General features: G+C 36.5%; 1 protein-coding gene and 1 non-coding gene across 2 annotated transcripts in view; one reads left to right on the top strand and one right to left on the bottom strand.

Moving 5' to 3' along the window:
- SNX13 (sorting nexin 13) overlaps window positions 1-15707 on the top strand; it is a 90424-nt gene that overhangs the window by 51416 nt on the left and 23301 nt on the right. The window contains exons 12-16 of the mRNA XM_049785706.1: window positions 1366-1465; window positions 3086-3279; window positions 7568-7672; window positions 8421-8553; window positions 11878-11915. Coding sequence (XP_049641663.1) covers window positions 1366-1465; window positions 3086-3279; window positions 7568-7672; window positions 8421-8553; window positions 11878-11915 — 570 coding nt within the window. The remainder of the gene's footprint in view (window positions 1-1365; window positions 1466-3085; window positions 3280-7567; window positions 7673-8420; window positions 8554-11877; window positions 11916-15707) is intronic.
- LOC126026397 (small nucleolar RNA SNORA51) lies at window positions 6986-7114 on the bottom strand. Its single transcript, XR_007501684.1, has one exon. It is a non-coding gene; the product is annotated as a small nucleolar RNA SNORA51 (small nucleolar RNA).

The following is a 15707-nucleotide window of genomic DNA, read 5'->3' as shown; positions in this document are numbered from 1 at the left end:
GACACTTTGTAAAAGAAGAAATGCAGATGGTCATAAGACACATGAAAAAATGCTCCACATCACTAATCATCAGGAAGATGAAAATCAAAACAACTGTGAGGTACCATCTCACGCCACAGAAATTGGCACACATCACAAACAATAAGAACAAGCAGTGCTGGCGGGGATGTGGAGAGAAAGGAACTCTAATCCACTGCTGGTGGGAATGCCATCTAGTCCAGCCTTTATGGAAAGCAATTTGGAGATTTCTCCAAAAGCTGGAAATTGAGCTCCCATAGGATTCAGCTATATCATTCCTAGGGATATATACCCTATGAACACAAAAATACAACACAAAAATCCCTTCCTCATACCTATATTAATTGCAGCTCTATTTACAATAGCCAGACTCTTGAAACAAACTAGATGCCTCTCAATAGATGAATGGCTAAAGAAACTGTGATACATACATACATACATACATACATACATACATACATACATACATACATACAATGGAATATTATGCAGCCGTCAGGAGAGATGAAGTCATGAAATTTTCCTATACATTGATGTACATGGAATCTATTATGCTGAGTGAAATAAGTCGGAGAGAGATAAATGCAGAATAGTCTCATTTATGGGTTTTAAAAAAATAAAAAGACATTTTTGCAATAATTCTCAGAGACAAAAGATAGGAGGACTGGAAGGTCCAGCTCATGACATGAAGCTCACCACAAAGAGTGATGAGTGCAGTTAGAGAAATAATTACACTGAGAACCATCATAACAAAATGTGAATGAATGAGGGAAGTAGAAAGCCTCTCTAGAGCACAGGCCAGGGTGGGGTGGGTAGGAGGGACACTTGGGTCAGTGGTGATGGGAATGTTGCACTGGTGAAGGGTTTTTTTATAAAAAAAAAAATAAAAGTAAGCCTGGTTAGTGATTCCCAATATTTCAAAGACAAATGTGGGAGAAAAGGTTTCAATTCAGGCATGGGTATTTGACAGGATTAATTAAGACAAATCAAAATTACATAATCCTATCTGTATTATATATAAATGCATTTTCAATGCTTTTACCATCTCGTCTCAATTTTTAAAATTTTTCTCTGTAATACATGGAGAAACTATGAGGATATAGCTTAGCTTTATACTATATCTGATGAAACATGTACCGCCTTTTAATGTATATTCATTAAATGATTTTTAACTTGTCTACTAGAAGTGCACTGGGTTGAGACTGTTCTGTAGAAACTGTCATGTATGAGAATGGAAGAGCTTTACTCTTAGTCTGTTCTAATTTAATTTTTATAGTGATGTAAAGATAAATAGCCTAATGAGAAAATAAATAAAATGACCAATTTCTGTATATTTTTCATTTGTAGGAAATAAATACTGTGAAACTGGCAGCAAACTTTGGGAAACTTTGCACAGTCCCCCTGGATAGCATTCTTGTAGACAATGTTGCACTACAATTTTTTATGGGTAGGTAGATCCTCCCTCCCTCCCTCCCTCCCTCCCTCCCTCCCTCCCTCCCTCCCTCCCTCCCTCCCTCCCTCCCTCCCTCCCTCCCTCCCTCCCTCCCTTCCTTCCTTCCTTCCTTCCTTCCTTCCTTCCTTCCTTCCTTCCTTCCTTCCTCAGCTTTCTTTTGTCTTTAATTCTTTTTTTTTCTTCTTAATAATAATAATTTCTTTATTTAAGCCACCATGGTTACAAATACGTTCATAAATGGGTTTTGACCATAAAATGCACAACCGCTTTCACAAGGTCCATTTTAGTCTTTAATCTTTGTAAATATTTTTAAATTTTAAATGTTGAGTATTAAGCATGCTAACTATGCTTCTCCTGTTTCACTTTATCTAAAATGTTTTCCTTATTTAGGGAAACCATGGAAGTAAATATTTGTTTTGGAGGCTATATATACATAGAATAATTTTTGTGTCCATTTGCTAAGTAGTTTTAAAAATAAATTTAGGATATAATACTGTGGATTTAATTATTTGCTAAAGAGTTCCTTATTAAGAACAAATGGTAGGATAATAATACACTTGGTAGGACACTTGCCTTGCATGTAGCGAACCTTGGTTTGATACTGGGCCTCCCTTATGGCCCTCTGAGTCCTACCCAGAGTGATTCTTGAAACACACTGTCAGGAGTAAGCCCTGAGCACTACTGGATCTGCACCGTTTCTCATAAAAGAAATGTAAAGTGCTTCTGTCATTTTTGTGCAGAAAGAAATTTTGTTGCTACCATTTAAATAGGAATATTTAACATTTAAATTTTTATTAAATTTAATTAAAATTGCTTTTATCTAGGGGAATTTTTTTTTTTTTTTTTGATTTTTGGGCCACACCTGGTGACACTTGGGTTACTCCTGGCTTTGTGCTCAGAAATTGCTCCTGACTTGTGGGACCATATGGAACGCTGGGGGATCGAACTGAGGTCCGACCTGGGTCAACCGCATGCCAGGTGAATGTCCTACTGCTGCGCCATCGCTCCAGCCCCGTGAATTCTTAAGAAAATTCACATTCTCCTTTTTTTTTTTTTAGTTTTTGGGTCACACCCGGTGGTGCTCAGGGATTACTCCTGGCTGTCTGCTCAGAAATAGCTCCTGGCAGGCACGGGGGACCATATGGGACACCGGGATTCGAACCAACCACCTTTGGTCCTGGATCGGCTGTTTGCAAGGCAAACGCCACTGTGCTATCTCTCCGGGCCCACATTCTCCATTTTTTATGATCAAATACAAAAAACTTTCTTTTAATATTTTTGGATATGTGATTAATAATCTTTATTGCACACAGAAACTGTATGTGATGTAGTTGATTTCTGTTTAAACCTATAAAGCAGTTTTGTCCCTAGACTTTATCACGAAAAATAAAAATTATTTTAAAAATGTGCTTTTCTATGTATTATTTCATCTAATCTTTGTGGTATAACTAATATATGACATAGCTATTTTGTCACTTCATGCATTTGCTAAACACTTTCTACAAGGTAGGGTCTTGGAAATTTTAATCCTTCTTTACCTACATGTTATGTAGCTTCATGTATTCTGAAATGTTTGCTATTGACATAAATATTACTATGGATTTTGTCTGGTAGATTTCATGCAACAAACTGGAGGTCAGGCACATCTCTTTTTCTGGATGACAGTGGAAGGATACAGGGTTACAGCCCAGCAGCAGCTTGAGGTTTTATTAAGTCGCCAGAAAGATGGGAAACATCAGACCAATCAAACCAAAGGCCTTTTAAGGGCAGCTGCTGTTGGAATTTATGAACAGTATTTATCAGAAAAGGTGAGTATAAATGTTTTACTATTTATTTTTGGGCAATATTAAAATAATATCTTAAATATTTAAAATCCCTGTTACTAATCAAAGGCACAATTAACTCATGAACATTCTATCATTTAATATTGATAGTGGTTTCATTTGTTTGTTTGTTTGTTTGTTTTGTTTTGTTTTTGGGTCATACCTGGCAGCGCTCAGGGGTTACTCCTGGCTCTACACTCAGACATCACTCCTGGCAGGCTCGGGACCATATGGGATGCTGGAATTTGAATCATCGATCTTCTGCATGCAAGGCAAATGCCTTACCTCCATGCTATCTCTCCGGCCCCTCATTCTTACTTTATAAAATGATTTGTTTATAAAATTGATTTAACTTATTAAATTACTTAAGCTCATATTTGAAGGTCAAACATTTGGAATCAAAAGCACATATTGTAGAATCCAAGACATATTAGGTAGAAAACTAGAAATTGGATAAGCTATGCAAAAGTAATCAAAACAACTGAAGTGAAGTGACTAATAATGTTTGATAATGGATTTTTAAGATGAAAGTTGTTACTAGATAACAGAGGATCATTTTATAATGATAGAGGGGTTACTTTATCAGGATGATAAAAAATATGAACATGATAATTAGCATTGAAGTCCCATACTTGAACAAAAACCGATAGAATGGGAAGAAATAGATAATTTAATAATAGTTTGAGATTTAAGTACGTATGTACTTAATAGAAAAAATTCTCGTATATATAAGAATTGATACATTATAATCAATTAGACCCTAAGTAAGAGATTTATAGATTACTTCTCCTGGCAACAGCAGAATATATTTTATTTTCTGGTTATACCATATTGTTAGTCCATAAAAGAATTCCCATTTTAAATTTGTAATAATTTAAAGATGTCTTTTTATTGTAATATAATTAACTAGTAATCAACAATAGAAGGAATTTTGTTAATTTTTAAGGCATTTCCAAATAGCCTGTAGGACAAAAGGAAATTAGACAGAAATTAGAAAGTATTTGGTTGAATATAAATATCAAAATTTGATATATGGGATGAAGTCAGAGCTGAATAATTTAGTAGCGCTAAGAAGATAAATGCTCCGTATTTATTTTTTGGAGGCCTGTAAAGGTCTCACGTTAAAAATCTGTGTTAGGGGCCAGACCGGTGGTGCAAGTGGTAAGGCGTCTGCCTTTCTTGCGCTAGCCTAGGACAGACCATGGTTCAATCCCCCAGTGTCCCATATAGTCTCCAAGCCAGGAGTGAGTTCTGAGCACATAGCCAGGAATAACCTCTGAGCGTCACTGGTTGTGTCCGTCACCCCCTCAACCCCAGTTAAACCAAATTAATCTGTGTTAAACTAAATGAAATTTTGGGCCAAAAGAAAGAAGGCAAAGAATAAAGATCAGAATGGAAAACAAGACAAATAGGAAAACAAGTAATTACAACACCATTGACAAATTATTGTGAGAAAGACAGATCACCAAAATCATAACCAACACACTTTAACTTCCAGTCCTATCAAATTCTAGAACCATAGAATGTGTTAAGAATCAAAAGCAGGGGCCAGAGAGATAGCATGGAGGTAAGGCATTGCCTTGCATGCAGAAGGACTGCGGTTCTAATTGACATCATATGTGGTCCCCCGAGCCTGCCAGGAGCAATTTCTGAGCATAGAGCCAGGAGTAACCCCTGAGCGCTGCCAGGTGTCACCCAAAAACAACAACAAAAAAAGAATCTCAAGCACACATCAGAGATGAAATGAACAAACTTCAGGCAGGGGACAATAAAGTGGTTTGGGCACATTCCTGACATGACCTGGACCTGTGGTACCAGGCGCTCCCTAATACCACACCTGAATAGAATTTCATCTCAGATGGAATTGTGTAAATTAATTATAAATGAGTAGCTAGGAATTTCACAAGCCAGTTTTAGATATTTTCTTTGCTAATGTCTTGCAGACATTTCAAGAAGAAATTGAACTGGGCTAGGGATGGAAGTGAGTTGTACTTGCTTTGAATGTATAAGGCCCTGAGTTTGAGCCACGATACTAAAAAGAAGAAAAGAAAAGAAATTGTCAGTATTTCACACACTTCTAGAAAAAAGAAGAAAAGCTGCTAACTCACCACATAGAAAACAAAAATAATATTACCGCCTTGTAATATAACACTTGTCACAGTGTTATAAATTAAAAACCTGAATTTATAAGAAAAAAATAATTTTAATTTCTATGACTTTTACTTGAAAACTGCTCAGTGCACTTAGTTTTTTGTTGTTATTTTGTTTAGACTCTGCAGGGTCCTCCAACTTTTTAAACAGGGGGCCAGTTCACTGTCCTTCAGACTGTTGGAGGGCCAGGTTATAGTAAAAACAAAAATTATGAACAAATTTCTATGCACACTGCATATATCTTACTTAGAAGTAAAGAAACAAAATGGGAATAAATACAATATGTGGCCCATGGGCCGTAGTTTGAAGACCCCTGGGAGGATACATTCCCATTATAAACTGCATATCTACTTTATCTGCTTGATTAGTATGATATGCTGCATACTACTGAAATATGCAGTGCCTGAGAGATGGTCCAAGGTTTTAGTATTATTCCTTGTGTTTTGCCAGCCCAGTTCAATCCCCGGCACTGCTGGTAGTCCTCTAATTACCACTAACAATGTCCCTCTGAGCACAGAGCCAGGGTTAAGTTCTGAGCACCATGACATGGTTGCTCAACTTTCCTCAACTCTCCTCCAAGAATATTCACTGTAATTCGGAAGACACTGTGCTTGATGGAGCCAGTTTTTAGTTATTCTCTTGCTTTCCTATACAGCTGTGCTATAATCAGTTAAGCAGAGTTATTCAGCTTTTGATACTTGTTTTACATCTGTACCTGGCACATGTTTTTAATGTCAGTTGACTGTGACACTGATTGTCCATTATCTGTAGTCACTGTCTTGTTTTTCTTTAACATTGGCAGCCATATTTGTTTTGCCCAAGTATGGGCTGTTTATTATGCATCACTGTGATTTACGTGCTCTGTTACTAGCTAGCTATGTTAGTAAAACATTTTTCACTTTATAATTTTATGTATTGTGATAAGAATTTCTTAATTTTGGCCTTTTTGAATAGTGTTGTTAAGCATTCTAAGAATTGGGATAATGACATGTGAACATCACCAAAGGACTGAGTGACTGGGCTATTTAATGACACAGAGGGTTGGATCCAACTAGATTATGGTATGGAAAAAAAAATCATATTTGGAATTAATCATGGCAGAAGGAGCCCAAAAACAGATTTGAAGCCAGTTTGTTTTGGCTTTGGTTTTCGAACCACACTTGACAGTGTTCAGGGCTTATCTTGGTTCTGCTCAGATATCACTGTTGGTATTGCTCAGGAAAACCGCCGTATCGATTGTGCCTGGCTAGGTGCAAGGCAAGCACCCTGCTTACTTTTACACTCTCTCTGGTCCCACAAATGCATTTTTTTAGTTGGGAGTTTCAGGATTGAATCAACCGTTCCTTTTTTTTTCTCCCATTCCACAGTGGAACTTTACAAACCTTATAAAGCTGAATTTAGGAAATGGTTAGCTTCTCCCTTTCAGAGACCATTCAAAAGTATTTTTTGTTGTGTTAAATTGTAACCCATGGCTTAATCTTTTGGCAGTTACACTGAATATACATTCAATACTACTGAATATTAAAACACTAATATTTTTTTTTGTCCCCCAATTCACAGTACAGACAGGCAAAGGGCCTGGGTTGAGGTGTGTATGGGGTGCATTTACTGTACCTCTTTCTATACAGTCAGTGTAAAGAACACAGCCTGTGGTAAGAATTGGGAGGCTAAAACACTAATACTGATTCTCAATTTTAATGGTATGTGGTCTTACTTGCATTATAATGAAGCCCAGTAACATCTTCTATGTAGTTTGTGTTAACAAAGTTTCTGGTATTTTTTTATTTGGGGGGGGGGGTCACACCCGGTGGTACTCAGGGGTTATTCCTGGCTCAGTGCTCAGAAATCACTCCTGGCAGGCCTGGGGGACCATATGGGATGCCAGGATTCGAACCACCATTCGTCCTGGGTCGGCTGCGTGCAAGGGAAACGCCCTCTCTCCAGCCTCAAAATGTCTGGTTTTTATTTCAGCTTCTGAAGTGTAAGGTGTTATTTTGTTAAGTATAAAGTATGAATGTGCTGCTGATTATTTTCAATTCCAACTTCATTATGTAATTCTAATGAATCATTACTATACTTAAAAATTCTAAGATCATACTACTATCTTTTTTTTAATTTTCAGGCATCTCCAAGAGTTACTGTAGATGATTATTTGGTAGCAAGATTAGCAGATACTTTGAATCATGAAGATCCTACCCCTGAAATCTTTGATGACATTCAAAGGAAGGTATTCTTTACGATATTTATCATTGTATCTTTCTAGAAAAGATATATTTTTCTATGAGCTTGTAATTTATTTTTAAATAATTACTAAAACATTGAGTGGAGACTAGTAAGGCAAGTTATGATAATAGTTTTTGACTGTAAAAATGACCAATGCATTTGAAAAGTAAGAACTGTTTTATGTTGGGTAGTTTTAAGTGAATCTTACTGAAGAGCCTGATAGCAGTCTACGAATTTCACACGTGGTTATATAAGTGTCATGACTAAAATCCGTTTTTTCTCGGTTTGGGGTTCACACCCAGTGGGTGCTCAGGGGCCACTCCCGGCTCTGTTGTACAAGAATCAGTTCTCGTAGCGCTTGCAGAATATGTTGCATGTGAGAAGCTGGAGAATGAACCTGAGTCTCGACTCTCCTATATGCAAAGCTTGTGTTCCAGCCTCAAGTTTATTTTAATATGTGCTTTGATATAGTGAGTTTGTCTACTTCCTAAATTCTATATATAACCTGTTTGTGACTCTCAGTAGAACCTTTTCAGTGCTATTTGGTATTAAAGTGACCAGAGAAGTCTTTGGGGATAGGAGAAAATAAAAGTAATAATAAGTCTGGTAGTCTTGTTGCAGTTGTGAACATCATGTAAATACGAGCAGTGATTTATTATAGCAAGACCTCAGTATTGCTTATAGTAATATTATTTAGTAATAACCAACATATTATTGTTTGAGTAATTGATACCTTAATTTACTTCAATAAGGTATATGAACTGATGCTACAAGATGAGAGATTTTACCCTTCCTTCAGACAAAATGCACTTTACGTGCGTATGTTAGCTGAGCTGGATATGTTAAAAGATCCCAGCTTCAGAGGGTCGGATGATGGTGATGGAGGTAAGGAGATGTATACTGCATATTTTAATTGCATATGTGAGCTGCTCACAAGAAACAGAAACGGGCACTTAAAACCCAAATGTAGATTGCTTTTATTTTAAAAACATATAAGTATGTGGCAAAGTACAGTTACAATATTGAGAAAGTTGCATATTTAGTAATATAGAAATGGAGTTTGAAATTCTTGATGATCATTTTCTGGATTGTGTCACCCTTACATTTTTATGGTACTTTCTCTTTTGTTACTAAGTAATAATACTTCGTTAGCAGTATGATTTTTAAGAAGATTAAATGAGATAACAAGGAATGATTCTAAAGTGTACCATAAACTATAAAGTATATCTAAGAAGCCCTAGTTTTTTTTGGTTTTGTTTTTACTTTGATTGTAGTATTTTCCAAATCATAAGCTTTATGGGAAACTTGAACTGGAAGAAATACTCTCGTAAGAATATTTCATGCTAATTAAAAACAAGCAGACCAACCAGGAAAATCAAAGTAAAATTTTTAGATTTCATATCTGTCTAATACCTGTTTAATATCAAGTATTTAATCTCTTTAAATTTCATATTCCTCAATGTGAATTCAGAATTCTTACAGTGTATCTTACCTAAGAGACATTTTTATGCTTAACTGAAATTATATACCTGAAAATAATAATAAATTAAAATTCAAATGCCAGTTTGTATTAGCAGTAACTAATCAGTTGTATAGAAATAGTCCAAGAGGCAACCCTGAAACCAGTTAGGCTCTGTCACTTTGTGTTTTCTTGTGATACAATTCAAAAGTGGTGTTGATAGCTCTAATTAAATCTAAGATGTGATTCATTTGTTGATAAGTTTTACTAAAAAACTAGGCAATGTAAATAAAATGTAAGTGGAAAATACCTATTTGCTTGAATTAGTGTCATTTACTTATATAGGCTTTGTGCACTGGATTACTTGGGTATGGTGATATCTTAGATGATGACTTCAAATTATGCCTCTATTATGAAGTTGTCTTAGCCATTCCTCTTCTTTGTTTCTGTCTAATAATCTCCAGTTTATATTAGTGTGATTTTACTTTTTTAATAGTAAGACTAATACTAGATGCTTGGTTTTGACTTATTAATTTTTATGTTGGTTATTGATGTAATATTTGTTTTTTTAATTAATACTACTCTTCTGCATGATTTATTTATAAATTGTGATAGTACATTATTGGTTTATTATATTTAAGGTTTTTTAAAAAGTGTCCATTAATGGGAGTTGGATAATGTAACGTGCCTCAGGTTTACGACGTATTTACCTTCACAAAGCTCTTATGAAACTGACAGTAACAATTCTACTCTTAGAGAGGAAGCTTATGTTTTTACTAGTTAAATTTACTAGTTAAAAAGCTATTATTATAAAAATTATTTGCTCTTTGATACTAACTGAAAGAGGAGAAATTGTAAATCATAATGAACTAGTTATTAACTTCTAAATAAATTCTTTTTAATGATAGGTAGTGTTATTTTTTGTAGGAGTGTTTTGATCTCCAAAAGAACTCTTTCTTAAACAGTCTTCTAAATTGACTTAAATCTTATTTGTATGTTTATTGCCAGTCTATTTTCTTACATATAGCTAATGAAAGCAGAGTATTTAGAAGCCTTCTCACACTTCTCAAACAGCATAAACTTAGAGATATACTAAAAAGTTTTGGGTCACATTTGGCGCTACTCAAAGGGCTACTCCTACCTCAGTGCTGCTGGGCCAATTGGTGCCAGGGGCCGCACCTAGGGCTTATTATTGGTCAAGGATGTAAACTGGGGTCCCAAGAGATAGCACAGTGGTACGGCAGCCTTGCACACAGCTGATCCAGGACAGATGGTGGTGGTTCGAGTTGCGGCATCCTATATGGTCCCCTGTGCCTGCTAGGAGCGATTTCTGAGCCCAGAACCAGGAGTAACTAACCCCTGAGTGCTGCCAGGTCTGACTCAAAAACCAAAATAAATAAATAAATAAAAAGTATGTAACAGGAGTAACCCTGAGCGCCACTGCCATGTGTGACCCAAACACCAAAAAAAAAAAAAAAAAAAAGATGTAAACTAGAACTTGTTTTGCTCCTGAATTTGCCTTTTAACCAGACTTGTCTTCATTGGAGAGATTGAAGAGGTCTGCAGACCACTGGATAAGGAAAGAGGCATATAATTGAAAATAGAAAATTATTTTAAACATTTACGCTATATTAAATGTTTAATCATTAGCCAAAAGGAAGCCTAAGTGGAATTTCCTATTTTATTTTCTGGTCTGAGGTCTGAGCAACCAAAAAAATACTTTTTAGCATTTAAAAGTTGAAGGTGAGAAGACTTGTTAACAGCTTCTTTTTGGAAGTAATATCTTTGCTTTGAGGTATTTATGATCCAAATTAACAGATAATTTATTTGTTAGAAATTGAGCATTTACTTTAGACTATGAACATTTCTGTACCATTACATATTTATTTGTATTTTTAATGAGTATATGTTGAAAAAATAATTTTTTTGGATACAGACTAAAACTGAGGTGAGGAAAATGATGATTTGCTTGTCCTTTCAGTAAACTGTGAATAATTTAATTTCTAACTTTAATTTTTTTTTTTTTTGGTTTTTCGGGCCACACCCATTTGATGCTCAGGGGTTACTCCTGACTAAGCGCTCAGAAATTGCCCCTGGCTTGGGGGGACCATATGGGATACCGAGGGATCGAACCGAGGTCGCTATCTTTCCTTGGCTAGCGCTTGCAAGGCAGACACCTTACCTCTATTGCCACCTCACCTGCCCCCTAACATTAATTTTTAAAAAGTTTTTTAATTGGCTTTTTATTGAAAAGACAGAACATGTGAACTTTCACAGAACTTCTGTTCTTTTTATTATTTGAGCCAGATTTACTAAGAGTTAAGTAGACTTAATAGAGAAAATATAAAAATAAGTTTATTCTTTACATACAAGAAAATAATTTTGTCTTATTCCATAGAATAAGAAATAACAAAATTACCTCTGATATATCCTATTCAATTTTACTCAGATATATTTTCTTGATGTTTGCATTGGATTACGTTCTTACAATGATCTAAAATAAAATAATAGTTTTTTTTTTCTATACGTGAATACCTTTTGAGGATACCAACCAAGGTACATAAGTCTTTTTGCTGATATACCTGGTATGAAAACCATGAATTGTAGGGGACTTGTGTATTAGGTGGTATTGTATCACAATTTTCTTTATTCTTTCTTGTGTGCCTTTTATTCTTTTTGTATAGATGTTGACAAAGTTGTTTTTAAAGTTTATTTTTTGACTATTTACTGATTAACTTCCCTTCCCACAGAGTCATTTAATGGTTCTCCTACAAGAAGCATAAATTTGGTAAGTACTCTCTGGGCCTTAAAGAAGTTAAATTACATGAAAATGAAATGTAAATATAAACCATAAGAATATATATAATGATCATATAGGAAGCTCCCAATTCATCCTTTAGTGTTACCAAAACTTGCAGAATTTTTGGACCTTCAAGCCCTCCTCTATTTGTCTCTGAGAATTATTGCAAAAACGTCTTTTCATTTTTCTTAAAACCCATAGATGAGTGAGACTATTCTGTATCTATCTCTCTCCCTCTGACTTATTTCACTCAACATAATAGATTCCATGTACATCCATGTATAGGAAAATTTCATGAATTCATTTGTCCTGATGGCTGCATAATATTCCATTGTGTATATGTACCACAGTTTTTGTTGAAAGGCACCTTGGTTGTTTCCAGAGTCTGGCTATTGTAAATAAAGCTGCAATGAATACAGGTATGAGGAAAGGATTTTTATATTGCACTTTTGTGTTCCTAGGGTATGTCCCTAGGAATGGTATAGCTGGATCCTATGGGAACTCAATTTCCAGTTTTTGGAGGAATCTCCATGTCGCTTTCCATCCCCGTCAGCACTGCTGTTCTCATTCTTTGTGATGTGAGCCAGTCTCTTTGGCATGAGATGGTACCTCATAGTTTTTGATTTGCAATTTCCTGATGATTAGTGATGTGGAGCATTTTTTCATGTGTCTTTTGGCCATTTGTATTTCTTCTCTGACAAAGTGTCCATTTCTTCTCCCCATTTTTTGATGGGATTAGATGTGTTTTTTCTTGTAGAGTTTCGTCAGTACCTTGTATATTTTGGATATTAACCTTTTATCTGATGGGTATTGGGTGAATAGTTTCTTCCACTCTGTGGGTGACTCTTGTATTCTGGGCAGTATTTCCTTTGAGGTGCAGAAGCTTCTCAGCTAATACAGTCCCATATGTTTATCTCTGCTTCCACTTGTTTGGAGAGTGCTGTTTCTTCCTTAAAGATGCTTTTAGTCTCAATGTCATGGAGTGTTTTACTTATGTGTTGTTCTGTATACCTTATGGTTTTAGGTCTGATATCAAGGTCTTTAACCCACTTGGATTTTACCTTTGTACCTGGTGTTAGCTGAGGTCTGAGTTCCTTTTTTGCAAGTGGCTAACCAGTTGTGCCAACACCACTTGTTGAAGAGGTTTTCCTTGCTCCATTTCGGATTTCTTGCTCCTTTATCAAAGATTAAGTGATTGTATGTCTGAGGAACATTCTCTGAGTACTTAAGTCTATTCTTCCCTCCTTCCCTCTCTTCCTCCCTCCCTCCCTTCTTTCCTTCCATGTGTGTGTGTGTGTGTGTGTGTGTGTGTGTGTGTGTGTGTGTGTGTGTGTGTGTGTGTGTGTGTGTTTCCTTGCTCCATTTTGGATTTCTTGCTCCTTTATCAAAGATTGTGATTGTATGTCTGGAGAACATTCTCTGAGTACTTAAGTCTATTCTTCCCTTCTTCCTTCCCTCCCTCCCTCCCTTCTTTCCTTCCATAGGTAGGTGTGTGTGTGTGTGTGTGTGTGTGTGTCACATTCAGTGATGCTCAGGGGTTTCTCCTGGCTATATGCTCAGAAATCACTCCTGCTTTAGAGGACCATATGGGACACCAGGGGATCGAGCAGGGTTTGTCCTAGGCTATCACTTAGTATCACAGACCCCCTTAGTACTTGAGCCATCATTCTGGCCCCTTTTTTTAATTTTGTGATGTGGAAAAAAAAAGTTAGGTAAATTTGCTTAACCAGCTGTGGACTGGCGTATTGTAAATATACTTAGGCCTCGCAGGCTGGTTGTTCCCAGCCAACATCTCCTGACAGCATCTCATTTTGCGTTTATTGAATATTTTAGTACAGCCTTTGCTTTAGAATATTTTTTTTTGTTTGTTTTCCTTGTCTAAAAGCTATGTGTGTCTTATGGTCAGGTGTGTCTTACAGAACGAAAAATATGGTAACTCATACTTAAATTTCTAAATCTCAAAATGTAGAAAGATAATTATTTCTCCAACTATAACATTATATTGTTTGCTTGATGCTTGCATGTTAATATCATTGTGACTAGTATTTAAGGAGATTTTTCTCAGATAGTGTTAAAAATAGTTGGTTCTTTTATTTCAGCATTTAGAAGATGAAAGTGAAATTTAAGAATGTCTACTTAATTTTTTAATTTATCACTGTAATTTACCAAGTTATTCATAATATAGTTGATCAAGACATTATTAGGGGTCTCAAACTCAATTTACCTGCGGGCCGCAGGAGGCAAAGTCGGGGTGATCCTTGAGTGCAAAGTCAGTAGTAAGCCTTGAACAATGGGGGTATGACCCAAACAACTAAAACAAAACAAAACAAAAAAAGATTCCTCTAGGGCAGGGCCACAAAATGTTGTACGGAGGGCCGCAGGGCCGCGAGTTTGAGACCCCTGTATTAGATGTTCTAACAGCTATCCCACCAACAATGTGGCCTTCCCTTCACAAGTGCTCCCAATTTTCTCACTCACTACCACAGCCTGCCTCTTTACAAGCACAGATTTACTTCTTATTGTTTATTACAACACAAAGTAAATAGAATTATTAAAACTTAGATGAACATAGGTCGATTTGCAATAATTTTTGTATCTTCCCCTGGAGTTACTAGAGTCATGTCTGAGGACTTAATGGATTGTGTGGTTGGTGCTCTAGTTGAGCTTTCTGTGTGAACTTGTTTAGGTTCACTGAGTTTAGTAGGCTACTACATAACTTTCCTATCAGATTTCCTGTGATACTACTGGGCTGACATGACTATATATATATTTTTTTCCAGCTACACCCGGTGACACTCAGGGGTTACTCCTGGCTATGCGCTCAGAAATCGCTCCTAGCTTGGGGGTGCCATATGGGAACCTGGAGATCAAACCACGGTCCTTTCTAGGCCATTGCTCTGACCCCTTTTACTATAAAATTTTGAGGGGTTGCACCAGGATACATAGAAAACAGATTTGATGGCTTGGCAGTTTGAGAATAAATTTTGGAGCGAGGCTTTTTCTGTGGGAAGGTGCAGGATGTGGTGCAGGGCTGCTGTAGTTCCTGTAGAAAGGAAAGTCTCCTACCCATTGTGTGAATTTCACAGAGGTATCAGCCAGGATAGGACTATTTGGGAAGTATCTGTTGCAGTTACTGTCTTTTGGAGCTTCATAGAGGAACTGGACTGATTTTTTTGCATTGAAGATGATGGATGTGGGCAGAGGTTTAAAGTAGTGGGGTGTGGGGGGCTCAGCCCAACCTCAAGGCATGTACCTGCTTTATCTACATTAATTCACTTTTGTTTTGTTTTTGGTGCATGTAGTTTGAGAAATGTAGCAAGTTGTAGTATACGCACTTCTAAATTTCTTTGTTCTATTTTAATCATCTTTTCTTCTCATGTATATTTGTGTGTGCGTGTACATGTGTATACTCCAGTATAAGCTGAAAACCCCGAACTTGGCTTATAGTCGGGTCATACAGGTTATTTGATTTGGTGTGTATGCACTGAATCAAATGCACATAGTCTCCTGTCATCTTCTGCCATCTGCTGGAGGGGTCGGTGCTTCAGCTCAGTCCACAAGTCACGGCTGAACTGAAGAGGTAGGCAGCTGAACTGCACTGTATGCCACTGAACACCCACAATATTCTTCCCTTTGTATGATACCGACAGCATTGACAATGATATCTGTGAACTCAGTGATGATGACAAGGTCTATGCTATACCCTCACATCAGATACAGTTGAAGCTGTTTGGGCATACAGATGAGAAGGAGGAGGAGGAATCCAGTTTTGAAGGATTT

Source organism: Suncus etruscus, chromosome 13 (assembly GCF_024139225.1).
Source record: "Suncus etruscus isolate mSunEtr1 chromosome 13, mSunEtr1.pri.cur, whole genome shotgun sequence".
Lineage (NCBI taxonomy): Eukaryota > Metazoa > Chordata > Mammalia > Eulipotyphla > Soricidae > Suncus > Suncus etruscus.
Note: the sequence above shows the minus strand (reverse complement) of the source record. Positions and strands in the feature narration are given on the sequence as shown.